At 38.1% G+C, this 20,381-nt stretch overlaps 1 protein-coding gene across 1 annotated transcript in view; it reads right to left on the reverse strand.

Moving 5' to 3' along the window:
• The window catches only part of LOC133563730 (kielin/chordin-like protein), a 63,448-nt gene that overhangs the window by 24,237 nt on the left and 18,830 nt on the right, over positions 1-20,381 (reverse strand). The window contains exons 6-11 of the mRNA XM_061918031.1: positions 19,779-19,861; positions 19,625-19,715; positions 14,038-14,120; positions 13,800-13,973; positions 7,614-7,793; positions 7,274-7,538 (exon numbers count right to left, since the gene is read on the reverse strand). Of these exons, the coding sequence (XP_061774015.1) occupies positions 7,274-7,538; positions 7,614-7,793; positions 13,800-13,973; positions 14,038-14,120; positions 19,625-19,715; positions 19,779-19,861 (876 nt within the window). The remainder of the gene's footprint in view (positions 1-7,273; positions 7,539-7,613; positions 7,794-13,799; positions 13,974-14,037; positions 14,121-19,624; positions 19,716-19,778; positions 19,862-20,381) is intronic.

The raw sequence follows: 20,381 nt of genomic DNA on the forward strand, positions 1-20,381 counted from the left end.
GTGACTAGGATGGCAAGGTGAAAATCAATGGGTTGGCATGAAAACAAACAAAACCAGGAAATGCAAAACGTGAAACAAGAGTCCAAAAACAAAACAAATCATGACAAAACATAAATCTTGCTTAACAGGCATGACAAGGAGCAAACACGAAAAAAATTAAAATAAAATTTTGAAACATAGTTTATTTTCAATTTTGACTCTTTAAAATTCAAAATTCAACCGAAAAAAAATGAAGAGAAAAACTAGCTAATTCGAATCTTTTTGAAAAAATTAAAAAAAGAATTTATGGAACATCATTAGTAATTTTTCCTGATTAAGATTAATTTTGGAATTTCGATCACATGTTTTAAATAGGTTAAAATCCACTTTGAAAAAATATTTAAATTTGATTCTACAGATGTTCTAGATTTGCCAGAATATTTTTTTGGAATTTTAATCATAATAAGTTTGAATAAATATTTCACAAATATTTTTCGTCGAAAAAAAAGAAGCTAAAATGAAAAATTAAATAAAAATGTATTTATGATTCTTTACAATAAAAAAAATATATACTTGAACATTGATTTCAATTGTCAGGAAAGAAGAGGAAGGAATTTAAAAGGTAAAAAGGTATATGTGTTTGAAAATTCAAAAATAATTTTTAAGGTTGTATTTCTTCTCTAAAATTGTCTTTCTGAAAGTTATAAGAAGCACAGTAAAAAAATAAATGAATTCATTTAAACAAGTGAAGACCAAGTCTTTACAATATTTTCTTGGATTTTCAAATTCTATTTGAGTTTTGTCTCTCTTAGAATTAAAAATGTCGAGCAAAGCGAAACCAGCTTGCTAGTAAATAAATAAAATTTAAAAAATAGAGACAGCTCACTGGTAAGTGCCGCTATTTGAGCTATTTTTAGAACAGGCCAGCGGGCTACTCATCTGGTCCTTACAGGCTACCTGGTGCCCACGGGCACCACGTTGGTGACCCCTGCCATACACCATATATATCTCTATATTATGCATTTGCCTTGAATGAACACTTGATGCATATAATCACAGCTGTATGATGATTCTATGTGTCTACATTAAAACATTCTTCTTCATACTGCATTAATATATGCTACTTTTAAACTTTCATGCAGACATACACTAAAAGTGTATTTATGAAACACTTATTAAGCAATGGCACAAACATTCATGTCATTTCCAGAACAGAAAGTGCAAGATTGTCAGAGACATTTTAAAACAAGCCATGAGTGCACTTTTGTGCATGATGTCACTAAGATGACATATCAAAACAACACTAAATTAAAGTGCACTTTTTGTACAGAATGCCACGACAATAGTTCAAAACAAATAAAGTGCACTTTTGTGCATGATGTCACACAAGATATTTCAATAACTGTCAAAAATGAGCTGCGTAATAGGAAATCAAATAGTGTATGTCCTTCGCGATGTGGTAGGTTACTGCGGACATTATTTTCGCCTGTTGTTGATTTTTTTTCTTCATACGGTGTTAATGTGGAAATGGTTGCATCAGCATTTTGTTGGTGTGGCTCACTAGACCTAATACTGTACTGGGGCACACCTGGGGCACAAATACTTCATGTGAGCATGCAAAGCACGCAAGCAAAAACATTTTTAGCACTTATTTATCATAAAAAATACATAAATAGTGCTTTAAACTATGAAATCATATCAGATTATTTTGTATGGATATTTTATTAACCACCTGAAATTAACTAATGCATTTGACCTACTTGTGCACCTTTTTACTCCAGACTTCTAAACTGCTACTGGTAAAAGCAAAAAGGAAGAGTAATGAATTTTTTGAAATATTTATTGCAGTAATCATCTGCAAATTTAACATCTACAAAAGTAAAACAAAAAGCACCCCTACATCTCTGGGTTCTTTTATATTATTTAATTTCCATTAATGGCAATGTGGCTAATCCTATTTCAGATACACAAAACTAGAAAATATACACAAAACAATAAAGCCACAGTAGTAGAATAAATGAACAACTGTTGTGTGTCTGTTCAGGGAATCATTTTCTGAGAAGTAAACTGTAACGTCTCCTTTTCATTTTTGCAAAGTGGTCAATCACTCTGGACGGACATGGAAATATTACAGTAACTGTTATACAGTTGTCCAGTGGTTCCCAACTGCTGTGTCGTGACATAAAAGTGGATTGTGTGTCATTTTCAGTGAGTTGCAGTCAGATGTGTGCATGAAAAAAAAAAAAAGTTTAGGGAGAAAAAAATCTAATTGTGGCAACAAAACCAGATATTTTTAGCCATTTTCCTAGTGACTATTAGTGAGTATTTTAGCAAAAGGCAAACCGACTAACAAGTTGGAGGAGGACTCAGGACAGACATGGAAATATATTTTTTTTAAATCTAAATGGGGCAACAAAACCCGATATTTTCAGCCATCTTTCTGAAAACAAATATAGAAATGTTACTATTTTTTCTGGAAACAAAACCAGATGCTTTAGCTGTAGCCATTTTTCTGGTGACAAAACAAGATTATTTTAGTCAAAGTCACACCGATTAACAAGACAAGTCTACTGTGCTATTTTTCTGTGAAATAAACTTGAATGATTTAAAAATTTGGCTCACGACTTGATGATATGGAAAAATGTTTTTCTTCCTGAAGATAAACCATTTGAGAAGCACTCAACTCACACATGCTTACTCCAAATCATCATTGATGCAGAACCAGCAGACAACAACCAACATTATGTTTCATGTTCATTGGAAATTCCCCCGACAGCTCGTACAGCAAATGAATATGTTTGTCTTGATACAAGGAATAACGTTGGCTAACTTAGCATCAACTTAAGACAATGATGTTGCCTAGCTAGCTAGGTCTTCACTTACATCTCTCTTTCCTCGCTTCTTCTTCCCTGCTGCGCGCGAATAACTTTTTTAAATCCATCTAGGAGTTACAGTTTGAGTCAAATCAAAATCAAAATAATGTAATTAACAAATTGTTGTTGGCTAACGTTACCTGCCTCACGCAGTGATTCGAATCCCCCCCCCCTCCCTCTCTCTCAACCGAAGTCTCGATCCACACGTGAATAAATTACCATATTAAGTAGCCATGTGCTCACTGTTTCGTGGAGTGAATACAGTAGCAATCAATTACCATACTAAGTAGTATGTGCGCTGTTGTCTATGTTATGTAGACTTAAAACTCTGAAGCGTTTTTTTTGGTGAAATTTTTACAGGGGCACTGAAGATCAACAGTGGGGCACGTGCCCCAGTGAAATATGTCTGGCGACGCCCCTGGTGTGGCCCTGGTCAGAGATGTTGACATGCGGAGTTTCAAGCACTCCTCATTTGAAAAGCGGGCGACTTTTCAAATGATGCTACATTAGCAGTGCTGCTACTTTTTGTAGCAACGCTTTTGCCGCATAAATGTTGAACATACTCCCGCTTGAAGCCAAACCACCGCCATAAGATGGATCTTGTGCTGTTTTTCATGGGAATTAATTATTCTTCCTTCATTTGTTACCAGATTGGCACCTTCTCTCTCTCGTATTACCACTCGCAACGCACCGTTAGCATCACAGCTAATGTTACCCATGTCTCTACCTCTCTGCTCCGCGAGGGCGTATGACGTTGCACGCGCGACAGTATGTGACAGTAGGTGCGCTTGTTTTACGTCTCTGTGAGAAGGAGAGACAAGAAGGAGTGGGAAAAGCCTGTAGTGTAATTCCCACAGCTAAAAGCAACTGCGTGAAAACGTATACTCCAATATCACCTTATCAGGGGTGTCAAACTCAAATACAGAGTGGGCCAACATTTTAAAATGAACAAAGCCAGGTGCCAAGATTGAACAAATGAACCTTTTAATAGGGACCCAAACAAGTTTTGCATTGAATATTGAACAAGCAAGGCTTGTATAACTTTATAGTGACAAGCAGAATTGAGTTTCAAATAATAATAACAATATTTAAAAAATATCAATGGCATATCAAATAAAAAAAAATAAAAATGGAATGCCTCTTCTCTATTTGCAGCCTTATGAGGTAAATATCAAAATAAACTTTTTCCACAGGCCAATAATAAATTTGAAAGTAAAATATAAATAAGGAATGAATCAAACATTCAAGCCTTGAAGTAGCAAGAGAAAGTGAATTAATAAAACGTTAATTATTGCTCAGTTTGTTACACTGATTTGCTTTAACAACGCTTATATAACCTAATAGTGCAAAATCAACTTTCAAAAAACAAACGGAAAAACATCACAGAAATAAAATTTAAATAAAAAATGTAATGCCTCTTTTCTATTTGCTGTCTTCTAATGTAAATATCAAAATTAACTTCTTTCACTAGCTAATAAATTTGAAAATAAAATAATGAGGTGGTCCGGGTTGGGGGGTGGCGGGGTTTGGTGGTAGCGGGGGTGGATATTGTAGCGTCCCGGAAGAGTTAGTGCTGCAAGGGGTTCTGGGTATTTGTTCTGTTGTGTTCATGTCGTGTTTCGGTGCGGTTGTTCTCCCAAATTGTGTTTGTCATTCTTGTTTGGTGTGGCTTCACAGTGTGGCGCATATTTGTAACAGTGTTAAAGTTGTTTATACGGCCACCCTCAGTGTGACCTGTACGGCTGTTGATCAAATATGCCCTGCATTCACTTGTGTGTGTGTGTGTGTGTGTGTGTGTGTGTGTGTGTGTGTGTGTGTGTGTACAAACCGCATATATTATGTGACTTGGCCGGAACGCTGTATGTATAGAGGAAAAGCGGACGTAACGACAGGTTGTGGAGAACGCTAAAGGCAGTGCCTTTAAGGCACGACCCCAATATTGTTGTTCGGGGAGAAATTCTGGAAAATGGTTGCCCCGGGAGATTTTCGGGAGGGGCACTGAACTTTGGGAGTCTCCCGGGAAAATCAGGAGGGTTGGCAAGTATGAGTATAAGCGGTGAATGCGTTGTTAATCCTGGCGGGCCAGCTCTAATGTTAATTTGATATTGCCTCAAGGGCCAAATGAAATTACACGGTGGGCCAAATTTGGCCCGCAGGCCAGAGTTTGACACCCATGCGCCATATAGTTATTTTCTATATCGCACAGAGACAAACCCACGATACATCCAGTATATCGATATAATGCCCAGCCCTACTAGGGACCATTTAGTGTTGCCAATCAACCTATCCCCAGGTGCATGTCTTTGGAGGTGGGAGGAAGCCGGAGTACCCGGAGGGAACCCACACAGTCACGGGGAGAACATGCAAACTCCACACAAAGATCCCGAGCCCACAACTGAACCCAGTGAGGCACACATACTAACCCCTATCCACCGTGCTGCCCATTAATAACAGTCCTAATTCATGTAATATGCCGTTAATAACATTATTTGACAGCTACAGTTGGATACTGTAACAGATTATTTTGACCATAGCTAATTGTACTCCAAATGTAAAATAGTCCATCACTGTGCAAGAAGTTTGGCTTGATTAGAGAGGAACAAAAATACGCAACAATCTTAATATTGGACTGAAAATATATATTTTTTAATTCTATTTAATATAATATAATTAAAAACTAATAATCATAAAATAGTATTGTGGTAACCATTTTTTGCTATTCATATTTTGGTAGTCCTGCTTCTATTAAGTTTATTATTTGTTGTTTGATGAATACTTGGGCCTACTGCACTACTGCATTTTGGTGGTGGTAATTGTGGTGGTGATTGATGAATACCTCGGCTTACTGTGCTACTGCACTTTAGTGTTGGTCCTTAAGGTTTTGGTAGCTATTTTTGTGTTATTTATATTTCTCTGGTACTGCATATATTAAGTTTGTGGAGGGAGGTGTGGCCAGCGGGCTTGCAGGAGCAAAGGTCACCGCCACTGTCGATGGTGCTGAGGACAAGAACCATCGGATAGGGGCGGGGCATGTGCTGACGGCGAGACACATAACATTAGAATTACTGCTAATATGTAGCATTATTTGAATAGTCACCCGCTCGAGGATGAGGGGTACTTGAAACTCCGCATGTCAACATCTCCGTTCAGTGCCACACCAACAAAATGCCCAAGCAACCATTTCCAGATCAACACCACATGAAAAAAATAGTCAACAATAGAAGGAGATGTCCGCAGGAACCTACCACATAGCGAAGGACATACACTATTTGATGTCCTATTACGCAGCTCATTTTTATTTGACAGTTATTGAAATATCTTTTGTGACATCATGCACAAAAGTGCACTTTATTTATTTTTAACTATTGTAGTGGCGTTCTGTTTTGGAAATGACATGAATGTTTGTGCCACTACTTAATAACTGTTTAATAAATACAGTTTAGCTCAATTGACTTGTGATTTCCCTCTCTGCATGAAAGTTTAAAAGTAGCATATATTAATGCAATATGAAGAAGAATGTTTTAATGTAGACACATACAATCATCATACTGCTGTGATTATATGCATCAAGTGTTTATCAAAAGGGAGGCATTTGGGTGGCATCCTGACCAGATGCCCGAACCACCTCATCTGGCTTCTCTCAATGTGGAGGAGCAGCGGCTTTACTTTGAGTTCCTCCCGGATGGCAGAGCTTCTCACCCTATCTCTAAGGGAGACCCCCGCCATCCGAGCCTCCTGTACCCGTGATCTTGTCCTTTCGGTCACAACCCAAAGCTCATGACCATAAGTGAGGATGGGATCGTAGATCGACCGGTAAATTGAGAGCTTTGCCTTCCGGCTCAGCTCCTTCTTCACCACAATGGATCTATACAGCGTCCGCATTACTGAAGACGCCACACCGATGCGCCTCTTGATCTCACCATCCACTCTTCCCTCACTCGTGAGGTACTTGAACTCCTCCACTTGGGGCAGGGTCTCTTCCCCAACCCGGAGATGGCACTCCACCCTTTTCCGGGAGAGAACCATGGACTTGGATGTGCTGATTCTCATCCCGGTCGCTCCAGTGAGAGCTGAAGATCTTGGCCAGATGAAGCCATTAGGACCACATCATCTGCAGAAAGCAGAGACCTAATCCTACAGCCACCAAACCGGATCCCCTCAACGCTCTGACTGCGCCTAGAAATTCTGTCCATAAAAGTTATGAACAGAATGGGTGACAAAGGGCAGCCTTGGCGGAGTCCAATCGAGATACTAAAAAAAGGCCACATGGCCCCGCCCTAGGCTGCATTACAACAAACGCACACATCCTCTGTCCATTGATTCTAAATTATTGAAATGAGCCGATCTTGTACTGCAATAATCATGTAAGAAAATAATGTTGAAAGTTCCAACGGTGTACATTACAAGATGGAGAGTAGTACCTGTGCACTCAGGGCAGCACTGGCCTGGCTTGGTGACGGCTCGGCTGCAGGGCGTGGGCGGGCACACCAGGGGCACGCAGGTGACCGTGCCTCTCACACATGTGCAGCGCTGGCAAGGTTTGGAGGAGGGGGAGAAAGTGTGGCCGAGGAAGCGGACCACACCCTCATACAGACAGGCGTCACAGGCGGGGCAGCAGGCGTCTGACGGGACGGGGTGGGAACACCGGACTGGACATGGTCTCCTCTGACAGCTCACCACTTCATTCTAAAGGGAATAGAGAAAACTGATCAATCCTGACATAATATGTGAGGTGTAAAAGGTTCCAACAAGATGACTGACCAGGCAGGAGCAGGAGGAGCAGGGGTCGGAGGGTGAAGGGAAGGATGATCCTGACCGGTATTCCTTCCCCTGATGGCGACAAATCCCGGAGCAGACGGGGCAGCACTCACCTGGCGGGGTCTCCGGATGCAAACAGGTGACGCTTGGACACGACACATGCGCACACACCACGCCGCCATTCTGCACGGAGACAAATGTCATTTTAGAACAAGACTGGACCCGTGTCCTGGGCCTGACGTTAAAGTGCATCCGGCAGTGGAGGCTCCTCTATGGGGTCTTGGGGCACTAGGAGGTTAACCCCTTTACTACTGTTACCCCAGGTGGCCCTTGCCAAAAGCCTAGTACCTGACTGACCCTTAGCCAGGGATACGGTGAAGACCTCAACAGCAGAAGACGGTAGATATAAGAACTACCACAAAGGCTGGGAGGTGGGGGAAGGCTGCAGCAGAAAAGGGTCCCCAGTCATCTTGGACTTCATGCCACTGGACCTAGACCCGATTTTTTGTCAAGGATGGTGTGGTGACTGTCTGTGCACCAGTCTCCCCACGTTAAACTAAGTCATGCACAGGTATCCTCCATAAAGGGATACACCCCCACCAGGAGGATCTTCATACTCGCTTCGGGTGACCGCCACTGTGCCGCAGTTATTGTCTGGTGTGCCGTGGGAAAATATGCAACTTTACCTAATCGGTCCCAAAAATATACGGGCGTTTCCTCTCCGCTGCGGGCGCACCTCCTCACGGCTGCAGGAAATGTGTAATCAGCGCACCTGCCTGGGATGAACGGGCTGCCTTCATAAGCTCGCACAACCTGCCATGCTGGGCCGGAGTATAGTCTTCAGTTGGTGTACAGTAAGCGATCATCCTGCTTGATGCAATCCTGCTCTCTCTGTGTTTTGCCGCTCCGTGTTCTCAGTGTGTTTTCTTGTGTCGCCCCGCAGTACCCTCCGTCGCCTGGAAAGTTAGCTGTGCATCTCACATTTTCCCGAATCTCCCTCTGGACTCTGTCTGCTTCCCTCGATCCTTGACTTCCCTGGCTTTGGACTCAGACCTTAAACCTTCTCTCTCCACTGGACTTCCTCGTATCTCGTTCAACACACTTGGTAACACACACTTCAGCTAACCACACACATAGTCTTACACTATACACACTTTTGTATTATGTCACACTCCATTTCCTTAATTTATTAGTTAGTATTGTTTTATTATATATATATATATATATATATATATATATATATATATATATATATATATATATATATATATATATATATATATATATATATATATATACATTATTGAACATTACCACCCTCTGGTGTCTGCCGTCATCTCCCCCTTGTAGACCATAACAGAACTAAGCAAGATGATCTGCCAGTAGAACAAGAAAATTTGGCTTGTCAAGACTTTCCAAAACAAGTAAAATTAGCTAACCTCAATGAACCCAAAAATAGCTTAAAATAAGTATATTCTCACTAGTAACAAGTGCACTTTTCTTGGTAGGAAAAAAATGAGACCTTTTTGCTCAATATGTTGAAAAATATTCTTAAATGAAGTAAATGCTAGTGCCATTATCTTGACATAATGATATGCGCTCGGCGTCATGATTATTTAAAATCATGCTTGAAGGAAGAAATAATTACTTTAAAAAAGTAGTTTTATACTTGGGAGTGTTGATGACACAGCTTTGCAACACTTGATATTCTAGTTTAAAGAATGTTTTACTCAATATAGGTCATCACATCTCAGCAACAAGCTGTAATATCTTTAAGAACCAAAACCCTTAAAACAAGTAAAACACTCTCACATAAAGTCTGCTTAGTGAGAAGAATTATCTTATCAGACAGAAAATAAGCAAATATAACCCTTATTTAAGATATTTCATCTTACTTAGATTTCAGTTTTTGCAGTGTAGTTAATTGCTTTGTAAATGTCCGAACGTGTCGGGATGATGGTTTGTTGTGATCGCGATATACAGACCACAGTGGGAGGCAGGGTGCAGGTAAAAAAAGGTATGTAATGCTTAAACCACAATTGGACAAAAGGGAAAGGGAAAGGGAAAGGGAAAGGCAATGGCTATGCAAAACGAAAGTAAAGCTGAACTGGCTACAAAGTAAACAGAAACAGCAAAACCTTACGGCGTCCACAAAGTACATCTGTACATTACATGACAATCAACAATGTCCACACAAAGGCTAGCAACAACGCAAATAGTATTACTTGCTAACACAAAGCAGGTGCGAGAAATAGCGCTTGAAGGAAGACATGAAACTGCTACAGGAAAACACCAACAAAACAGGAAAAGCCACCAAAAAATACAGCGCATTACACTGCAAAAAGTGAAATCTATGTAAGATTAAATATCTCACATAAGGGGGATATTTGCTTATTTTCTGTGTGATAAGAAAATTCTTCTCTCTAAGCAGATTTCATGTTAGGGTCTTTTATTTGTTTTAGGGTTTTGGTCCTAAATGGGGACGGCGTGGCGCAGTTGGGAGAGTGGCCGTGCCAGCAACATGAGGGTTCCTGGTTCGATCCCCACCTTCTACCAACCACGTCACGTCCGTTGTGTCCTTGACCAAGACACTTCACCCTGGCTCCTGATGGGTCGTGGTTAGTGCCTTACATGGCAGCTCCCTCCATCAGTGTGTGAATGTGTGTGTGAATGGGTGAATGTGGAAGTAGTGTCAAAGCGCTTTGAGTACCTTGACGGTAGAAAAGCGCTATACAAGTGTAACCCATTTTACCATTTATTATTATGTCAAGATAATGGCACTAGTATTTACTTCATTTAAGAATATTTTTCAACAGAAAAAAGGTCTATTTTTTTGCTACCAAGAAAAGTGCACTTGTTATTAGTGAGAATATACTTATTTTAAGCTTATTTTGGGTTCTTTGAGGTTAGCTAATTAGGGACCGTGTGTACCTTTGGGACAGAGAACCCTATTGTATTTCTAAGGTTTTATTATTATTATTATACCGCCGCCTCTTTCAGCTGTAATTTGACCCTCTTAACATGTTTTAAAACCCACCAAATTTTATACACACATCAGGACTGGCAAAAATTGCCATCTAATGAAAACAACAACAACCCAAACCTTAAAATTGCGCTCTAGCGCCCCCTAGGAAAAAAACGACAAAACTGCTTGTAACTTCCGTTAGGAATGTCGTAGAGACATGAAACAAAAACCTCTATGTAGGTCTGACTTAGACCCAGATTTCATAAGCTGACATCCTTCAGAAAAAATCAACAAAAAGTTGGCAAAAAACCCTTCAAAACAAAAATTTCCTAAACTATTTCATTTTTGCCTCTTTGAGCTGTAATTTGACCGCCTTAAAATGCTTTAAAACTCACCAAACTGGACACACACATCAGGACGGGCAAAAATTGCGATCAAATAAAAAAAAAAAAAATAAAAAAAAATCAAAATTGCTCTCTACTGCCCCCTAGGAATAAAACATTGACAAAACTGCTTCTAGGAAGAAAACACAGACAAAACTGCTTGTAACTTCCGGTAGGAATGTCATAGAGCATGGGTCACCAACGCGGTGCCCGCGGGCACCAGGTAGCCCGCCCGTAAAGACCAGATGAGTAGCCTGCGAGCCTGTTCTAAAAATAGCTCAAATAGCAGCACTTACCAGTGAGCTGCCTTTATTTTTTTAAATTGTATTTATTTACTAGCGAGCTGGTCTCGCTTTGCTTGCCATTTTTAATTCTAAGAGAGACAAAACTCAAATAGAATTTGAAAATCCAAGAAAATATTTTAAAGACTTGGTCTTCACTTGTTTAAATAAATGCATTTATTTTTCTACTTTGCTTCTTATAACTTTCAGAAAGACAATTTTAGAGAAAAAATACAACCTTAAAAATGATTTTAGGATTTTTAAACACATACTTTTTTACCTTTTAAATTCCTTCCTCTTCTTTCCTGACAATTTAAATCAATGTTCAAGTATTTTTTTTTTTATTGTAAAGGGACGGCGTGGCGCAGTGGAAGAGTGGCCGTGCACAACCCGATGGTCCCTGGTTCAATCCCCACCTAGTACCAACCTCGTCACGTCCATTGTGTCCTGAGCAAGACACTTCACCCTTGCTCCTGATGGGTGCTGGTTAGCGCCTTGCATGGCAGCTCCCTCCATCAGTGTGTGAATGGGTAAATGTGGAAGTAGTGTCAAAGCGCTTTGAGTACCTTGAAGGTAGAAAAGCGCTATAGAAGTACAACCCATTTATCATTTATTTATAAAGAATAATAAATACATTTTAATTTAATTCTTCATTTTAGCTTCTGTTTTTTCGACAAAGAATATTTGTGAAATATTTCTTCAAGCTTATTATGATTAAATTCAAAAAATTATTCTGGCAAATCTAGAAAATCTGTCGAATCCAATTTAAATCTTCTTTCAAAGTCTTTTGAATTTCTTTTAAAATTTTTGTTGTGGAAAATCTAGAGGAAATAATGATTTGTCTTTGTTAGAAATATTGCTTGGGCCAATTTGTTATATTTTGTTAAAATCCAATTTGTTGGATTTTAACCTATTTAAAACATCATCAAAATTGTAAAAATAATCTTAATCTGGAAAAATTACTAATGATGTTCCATAAATTCTTTTTTTATTTTTTTCAAAAAGATTAAAATTAGCTAGTTTTTGTATTAATTTTTTTCGGTTGAATTTTGAATTTTAAAGAGTCGAAATTGAAGATAAACTATGTTTCAAAATTTTATTCTCATTTTTCTCGTGTTTTCTCCTCTTTTAAACCGTTCAATTAAGTGTTTTTTTCATAAATTATTCTCTACAAAAAAACTTCCGTAAAAGGAAAAAAAATGTACGACGGAATGCCTTCCGCCCGATTGTAGCTGAGATAGGCGCCAGCGCCCCCCGCGACCCCAAAAGGGAATAAGCGGTAGAAAATGGATGGATGGATGGCTGGAATGACAGACAGAAATACCCATTTTTTTAATATATAGAGATTTATTTATTAAAGGTAAATTGAGCAAATTGGCTATTTCTGGCAATTTATTTAAGTGTGTATCAAACTGGTAGTCCTTCGCATTAATCAGTACCCAAGTAATAGCTCTTGGTTTCAAAAAGGTTGGTGACCCCTGTTGCAGAGACATGAAACAAACCCCTCTATGTAGGTCTCACTTAGACCCACATTTCATTCATTTACATCCTTCAGCAAAAATCAACAGGAAGTTGGCAATTACCCCTTCAAAACAAAGGTTTTGTAAAAACCTGTCACCTTTTTTCAAACATTGTCTCCTCTGAGCACTTTTGTTGTCTCAGCTTCAAACTCGCACAGGCGAGGGAGTGAACCCTTCTGATAAAAATTTGCGAAAAGAGTTTTAATAACTGCTCCGGTTTTGATTTTACGAGCCTTCAAAGAACTGCTACGCTGCTGCTGCTGCCGTCTCAAGACAGCCGCTTAAAAGCAGGAAGCACCAGCGTGACCACACAATGCAGAGAAGGTAGGTACTGTGCGGGTAAAGATACGTTGACTGGGTGAAAGAAGGAGACACCAGTTTGACACCAGGATACAGAGAAGGTAGGTCATGTGCAGGTAAAGATATGTTGTCTGGGTGATGGCAGGAAGCACCAGCGTGTATGGGTGACAGAAAGAAGCACCAGTGTGACCCCAGGATGCAGGGAAGGTAGGTAATGTGCAGGTGGAGATATGTTGAATGGGTAAAGGCAGGAAACACCGGCAAAAGTTGGTCCCGTCCATCGCTGCTTGCAGCTTTAACTTGACTTGTTTTGGAAAGTCTTGACAAGTCAAATTTTCTTGTTCTATTGGCAGATCATTTTGCTTAGTTCAAATAAAATACCCCTCATTTTTGTATATTTTTTTTCCTTTTTTTGAACACTGACTTTTTGCGGTGTATCATTATGTCAAGATAATGGCACTAGCATTTACTTCATTTAAGAACATTTTTCAACATATTGAGTAAAAAGGTCTCTTTTTCTACCAAGAAAAGTACACTAGTTATTAGTGAAAATATACTTATTTTAAGGCATTTTGGGGTTCAAATAAAATACCCCTCATTTTTGTATTTTTGGTTTCTTGTTTTTGAACACTGACGTTTTGCAGCGTGCACACAGGAAAACACCAACAAGTTTCATTTTTCAACGTTTTCCGCAGGTGGTGTGCCTCGGGAAAGGTAGAAAAAGCCCGGTGTGTACGCACCAGACACGAGCAGAGTCGACAAGCGTTCCCGGGGTCAGCGAATCGCTCTCCGTTAAAACAGTCCCGTCCTTCAAATCTGCAGCCGTCGCACACGCCGCACGCACAGCCATCCAGCGCCGGATGAGTGCAGGACACGGCGGGACATCTTCGCCGGGCGCACACCACCTCGCCCCTCTGCGGCCAAAAATAAGAATGTGGCACATGTCGTCGCGGTAAAGAGGAAGCTTAGTTCACTCACTGAACACGTGCACTCCTGGCAGCCATCTTCTCCTCCTGTGAGGATCTGTCCATCAATGTACTTCTCACCTTGGAAGTGACAACCTGCACGTATACAACGCTCTTTTCATTTTCTACATGTTTTCCACCCCAAAAAACACTTGGTTCTCCACGTACCACCATAATGACCAACAGTAAAATACAGTAGCGTAGTAGGCCTAAATATTCATTACAAACAAAGCAGAGGTTTTATTTAACAGGTATATTTAATATTTTGGCCAATGTAACATTAGTTTGAACAGCAAGACTGCGTTGGAATATTTAATGGAGTGATTCTTTGGGGTACCACCTGTCATGATCTGTGGTCTAGACCATGTTTTGTTTAGTTATGTTCTGTTAGTTATGGACTCTGTTAGTTCCTGTTTTTGTGCACCATTGTTTGTTTTAGTTTCCATTAGTTTCACCTGCCTCATGTTTACGGATCACGCACCATCTTTAATCATCCATACATCTTCTTCTGCTTCTTTGAGGTCGGGTCGCGGGGGCAGCAGCCTAAGCAGGGATGCCCAGGCTTCCCTCTCCCTAGCCACTTTGTCCAGCTCCTCCCGGGGGATCCCGAGGCGTTCCCAGGCCAGCCGGGAGACATAGTCTTCCCAACGTGTCCTGGGTCTTCCCCGTGGCCTCCTACAGGTTGGACATGCTCTAAACATCTCCCTAGGGAGGCGTTCGGGTGACATCTTGACCAGATGCCCGAACCACCTCATCTGGCTCCTCTCCATGTGGAGGAGCAGTGGCTTTACTTTGAGCTCCTCCCGGATGACAGACCTTCTAACCCTGTCTCTAAGGGAAAGACCCGCCAACCGGCCGCTTGTACCCGTGAACTTGTCCTTTCGGTCATAACCCAAAGCTCATGACCATAGGTGAGGATGGGATCGTAGATCGACCGGTAAATAGAGAACTTTGCCTTCCAGCTCAGCTCCTTCGGATCGATACAGCGTCCGCATTACTGAAGACGCCGCACCGATCCGCCTGTGGACCTCTCGATCCACTCTTCCCTTCACTTGTGAACAAGACTCCTAGGTACTTGAACTCGTCCACTTGGGGCAGGGTCTCCTCCCCAACACCGTAATCAGTGAGAGCTGAAGATCCTGGCCAGATGAAGCCATCAGGATCACATCATCTGCAAAAAGCAGAGACCTAATCCTGCAGCCACCAAACCGGATCCCCTCAACGCCAGACTGCGCCTAGAAATTCTGTCCATAAAAGTTATGAACAGAATGGGTGACAAAGGGCAGCCTTGGCGGAGTCCAACCCTCACTGGAAACGGATCCAACTTACTGCCGCCAATGCGGACCAAGCTCTGACACTGATCATACAGGGAGAGGACCGCCACAATAAGACAGTCCGATACCCCATACTCTCTGAGCACTCCCCACAGGACTTCCCGAGGGACACGGTTGAAGGCCTTCTCCAAGTCCACAAAGCACATGTAGACTGGTTGGGCAAACTCCCATGCACCCTCAAGGACTGCATGGGAGTCAGAGACTATTATTTAAGCCTGTTTTGCCAGTTAGTCGTTCTGGCGACATTGCTCTTTCCGTGCTCTGTACTGATTGTTTCATGCTCGTTCCATGCCGCAGATTCACGCTTGTTTTTTCAAGCGATTGTTCGCTTCAAGCTACGCCAAGTAAGTTTTGTTCATTCATGCCACAGTTAGCGGGTTTTTGTTTCTTGTCCGTGGTTCTATCTAAGTGTTAGTTTTTTTGTAGTCTAGTTTAATAAGTATGTTCCTACCTTCACGCCTATTCCGGAATAGTCCGTTTGCATCCCGGGAGAACAAACCCCGCAGCAAGCACTCTAAACCTGTATAAAGTGTATCCACTTCCAACGGCTTACTATTGTTGCATCATAGACTACATGCTAGTTTGTCCCGATACCAATATTTTGGTACCATCAGTGAAGAAAGTAGGCCACACACTTTTGGGACCCTAAAATTTGAAGTATTGTACAACAATGAGCATATATAGGTCATATATTCAAAGTAGTGTTGTCCCAATACCAATATTTCGGTACCGGTACCAAAATGTATTTCCATACTTTTTGGTACTTTTCTACATAAAGTGGACCACAAAACATGTCATTATTGGCTTTATTGTAACAAAAAATCTTAGGGTACATTAAACATATGTATATTGTTGCAAGTTTGTCCTTAAATAAAATGTTGAACATACTAGACAACTTGTCTTTTAGTAGTAGGTTAATAAACAAAGACTCCTAATTAGTCTGCTGACGTATGCAGTAACATATTGTGTCATTTATACACCTATTATTTTGTCTACATAATGAGGGACAAACTGTAAAAATGGATTATTAATCTACTTGTACATTTACTGTTAATATCTGCTTATTTTCTGTTTTAACATGTTCTATCTACACTTCTGTTAAAACGTAATAATCACCTATTCTTCTTTTCTTTGATACTTTACATTAGTTTTGGATGATACCCCAAATTTGGGTATCGATCCGATATCAAGTAGCTACAGGATCATACATTGCTCATATTCAAAGTCCTCATGTGTCCAAGGATGTATTTTCTGAGTTTATAAACATAATATACATTTAAAAAAAGGAAAAAAGATTTTGTGATGATAAAAAATATTAATGTAATCATAGTAGTATCAACTACATACGCTATTGCACTTAGTATCATTAAAGTAAAAATATTACTGTCATTCTTGTCATATTATGGTATTTTTTTCTTGTATATTATTACCACTTCATTAAAAAAAAAAATTCTTATTACTATTTTTTTGTGTGATATGTTTGCTTGTTTTTGTCTCAAAAATTTTATTACAGTATTATTGTCCTATTACGGCACATATTTCAAACATAATTCGAAAAAAAAAAAGTTTTTTTACTCAACCTTCAGAATTGTTTTGCATAATACAACTACATTATTTACTATAACGTGAGCTCTTTTTACAAAAAAATATTACTGCATTATTCTTGTCATATTATGGAATTTTTTTCTTGTGTATTATTAAAACTTCATTCTGAAAAAAATTCTTATAATTAGTAACATTTAATGTTTTTGTCGTGTAATATCTTTGCTTGTTTTTGTCTAAAAAAATTTTACCACAGTATTATTGTCCTAATATGGCACATTTTCTTAACATAACTAAAAAAATTTAAAATATTTACTCAACTTTTAGAATTGTTTTGCATAATACTACAACTTTATTCTTGATACAGTACTACTTTTTTCCTATGAGCTCTTTTTAATAAAAATATTACTGTGTCATTCTTGTCATATTATGGTAATTTTTTCTTGTATATTATTACAACTTAATTCTGAAAAAAATTCTTATGATTAATATACAATTTTTAAACGTTTTATTTGTGTAATAATTTTGCTTGTTTTTTTCTCAAAAATTTTACCACAGTATTATTGTCCTATTACGGCAAATTCTCTTAACATAAAAAAAATAAAAATTACTCAACCTTTAGAATTGTTTTGCATAATACAACTTTATTCTTGTTACCGTACTACTTTTTTCCTATAATATGAGCTCTTTTTACTAAAAATATTACTCCGTCATTCTTGTCATATTATGGTATTTTTTTCTTGAATATTATTAGCACTTTATTAAAAAAAAAATTGTAATTAATATAAAAAATGTTAACGTTTTTTTTTTCCCGCGTAATATGTTTGCTTGTTTTTGTCTCAAATATTTTACTACAGTATCATTGTCCTATTACGGCACATCTTTTAAACATAATTCGAAAAAAAAACAACGTTTTTTTACTCAACCTTTATAATTGTTTTGCATAATACAACTACATTATTTCCTATAATATGAGCTCTTTTTACTAAAAAATATTACTGCATTGTTCTTGTCTTATTATGGAATTTTTTTCTTGTATATTATTACAACTTCATTCGGAAAAAAAAAATCTTATAATTAGTAACATTTAAGGTTTTTTTTGTGCAATATCTGCTTTTTTTTTGTCTAGAAATGTTTACCACAGTATTATTGTCCTAACACGGCACATTTTATTAACATATCTAAAAAAAAATAAAAAATTTTACTCAACCTTTAGAATTGTTTTGCATAATACTACAACTTTATTCTTGTAACAGTACTACTTTTTTCCTATAATATGAGCTGTTTTTACTAAAAATATAACTGTGTTATTCTTGTCATATTATGGTAACCTTTTCTTGTAAATTATTACAACGTCATTCTGAAAAAAGATTCTTATGATTAATATAACATTTTTAAACGTTTTATTTGTGTAATAATTTTGCTTGTTTTTTCTCAAACATTTTACCACAGTATTATTGTCCTATTACGGCACATTTTAACATTAACATTTTTTTTTTTACTCAACCCTTAGAATTGTTTCGCAAAATAAAACTTTATTCTTGTTACAGTACTACTTTTTTCCTATAATATGAGCTCTTTTTTACTAAAAATATTACTGTGTCATTCTTGTCATATTATAGTATTTTTTCTTGTATATTATTACCACTTCATTTAAAAAAAATTATTTTTAATATGAAAAAATTTTACGTTTTTTTTTCGCGTAATATGTTTGCTTGTTTTTGTCTCAAAAATTTTACTACAGTATTATTGTCCTTTTACGGCACATCTTTTAAACATAATTCAAAAAGAAAATTCTTTTTTACTCAACCTTTATAATTGTTTTGCATAATACAACTACATTATTTCCTATAACATGAGTTCTTTTTACTAAAAAATATTACTGCATTATTTTTGTCATATTATGGAATCTTTTTCTTGTATATTATTAAAACTTCATTCTGAAAAAAAATTGTTATAATTAGTAACATTTAACATGTTTTTTTGTGTGCAATATCTTTGCTTTTTTTTTGTCAATTTTTTTTTACCACAGTATTATTGTCCTAATACGGCACATTTTCTTAACATAACTAAAAAAATTTAAAAAATGTACTCAACTTTTAGAATTGTTTTGCATAATACAACTTTATTCTTGTTGCAGTACTACTTTTTTCCTACAATATGAGCTCTTTTTACTAAAAATATTATTGTGTCATTCTTGTCATATTATGGTATTTTTTTTCTTGTATATTATTACCACTTCATTAAAAAAAAAATCTTATTAATATAACATTTTCAAACTTTTTTTTTTTTCGCGTAATATGTTTGCTTTTTTTGGTCTTCAAAATTTTACTACAGTATTATTGTCCTATTACGGCACATATTTTAAAGTGAACAAGGGAAGGAGTCAAATGCAGAGGACAAATCTCACCTCACCTAGCGTGTGTGTGACAATCATTGGTACTTTAACTTAATTATCACTCGTCCTACAGGGATAATACTTGAAGGATATTACTTGAAATACTTGTATTATATTTGTCGCCATGGAGACATAGATAAGTCATGTCGAAGTAATTAGAACACACAACGGGTGCGGGACTGGTACTTTTGAAAGGCGGTAGGAGGACCGGAATTTTTAAGAGGCGGTATAGTACCGAATATGATTCATACGTATGGCGGTACTATACTAACAGCGGTATAGCATCCAACCCTAGCACATAGGAGACAATGTGAGGAAGGACGCACCGTCACAGACTGGACATCCACAAGTGTCGGGGACAGGGTGAGGACAGAGCGCTGGAGGACAGGATCTTTTCACGCAGCGAACAGTGCCAGTCTGGAAGGAAACACATGTGTTGTGAGCCATGACAGAAAAAACAAAGAACAACACTGATGCTACCTGGCAGGTGCATTCAGAGCAAGAGTTGTTCGGGTCTGGAATGGACTGTCCATTAGAGAGGACGTCGCCGTTATAAAAGCATCCTGACAAAAGAAGACAGAGTTAACGTCAGAGAGGAGACTAAACATGGCGGTTAGATTTGGAGGAAGTGGCTCGGTTTTTTGGGTTTGAAATATGAATCCTCAGTTCAAAGGGTCCAGGTTCTACTTTTTACTGTTTCATAAAAGTATGACTTTCATTTATTTTGTACTTTTACTGGAACAAATATTTGGTGATTCCGAGTACTGATAGTTTTACATTTTTAATATAAAAGGTATGACTTTTTTTAATATAAAGGTATGACTTTCACTTATTTTGTACTTTTACTAAAACAAATATTTGGTTATTCTGAATACTATTACTATCAACATACCATGAATTGATTAACGTGGACCCCGACTTAAACAAGTTGAAAAACTTATTGGGGTGTTACCATTTAGTGGTCAATCGTACGGAATATGGACTGTACTTTGCAATCTACTAATAAAAGTCTCAATCAAAACTAGTTATACATTTTTTTCTGAAAATACTAGGACTTTATTTTCTAATTTGTTGGTATTAGTA

The sequence above is a fragment of the Nerophis ophidion genome, linkage group LG12 (genome assembly GCF_033978795.1).
Source record: "Nerophis ophidion isolate RoL-2023_Sa linkage group LG12, RoL_Noph_v1.0, whole genome shotgun sequence".
In the NCBI taxonomy this organism is placed as follows: Eukaryota; Metazoa; Chordata; class Actinopteri; order Syngnathiformes; family Syngnathidae; genus Nerophis; species Nerophis ophidion.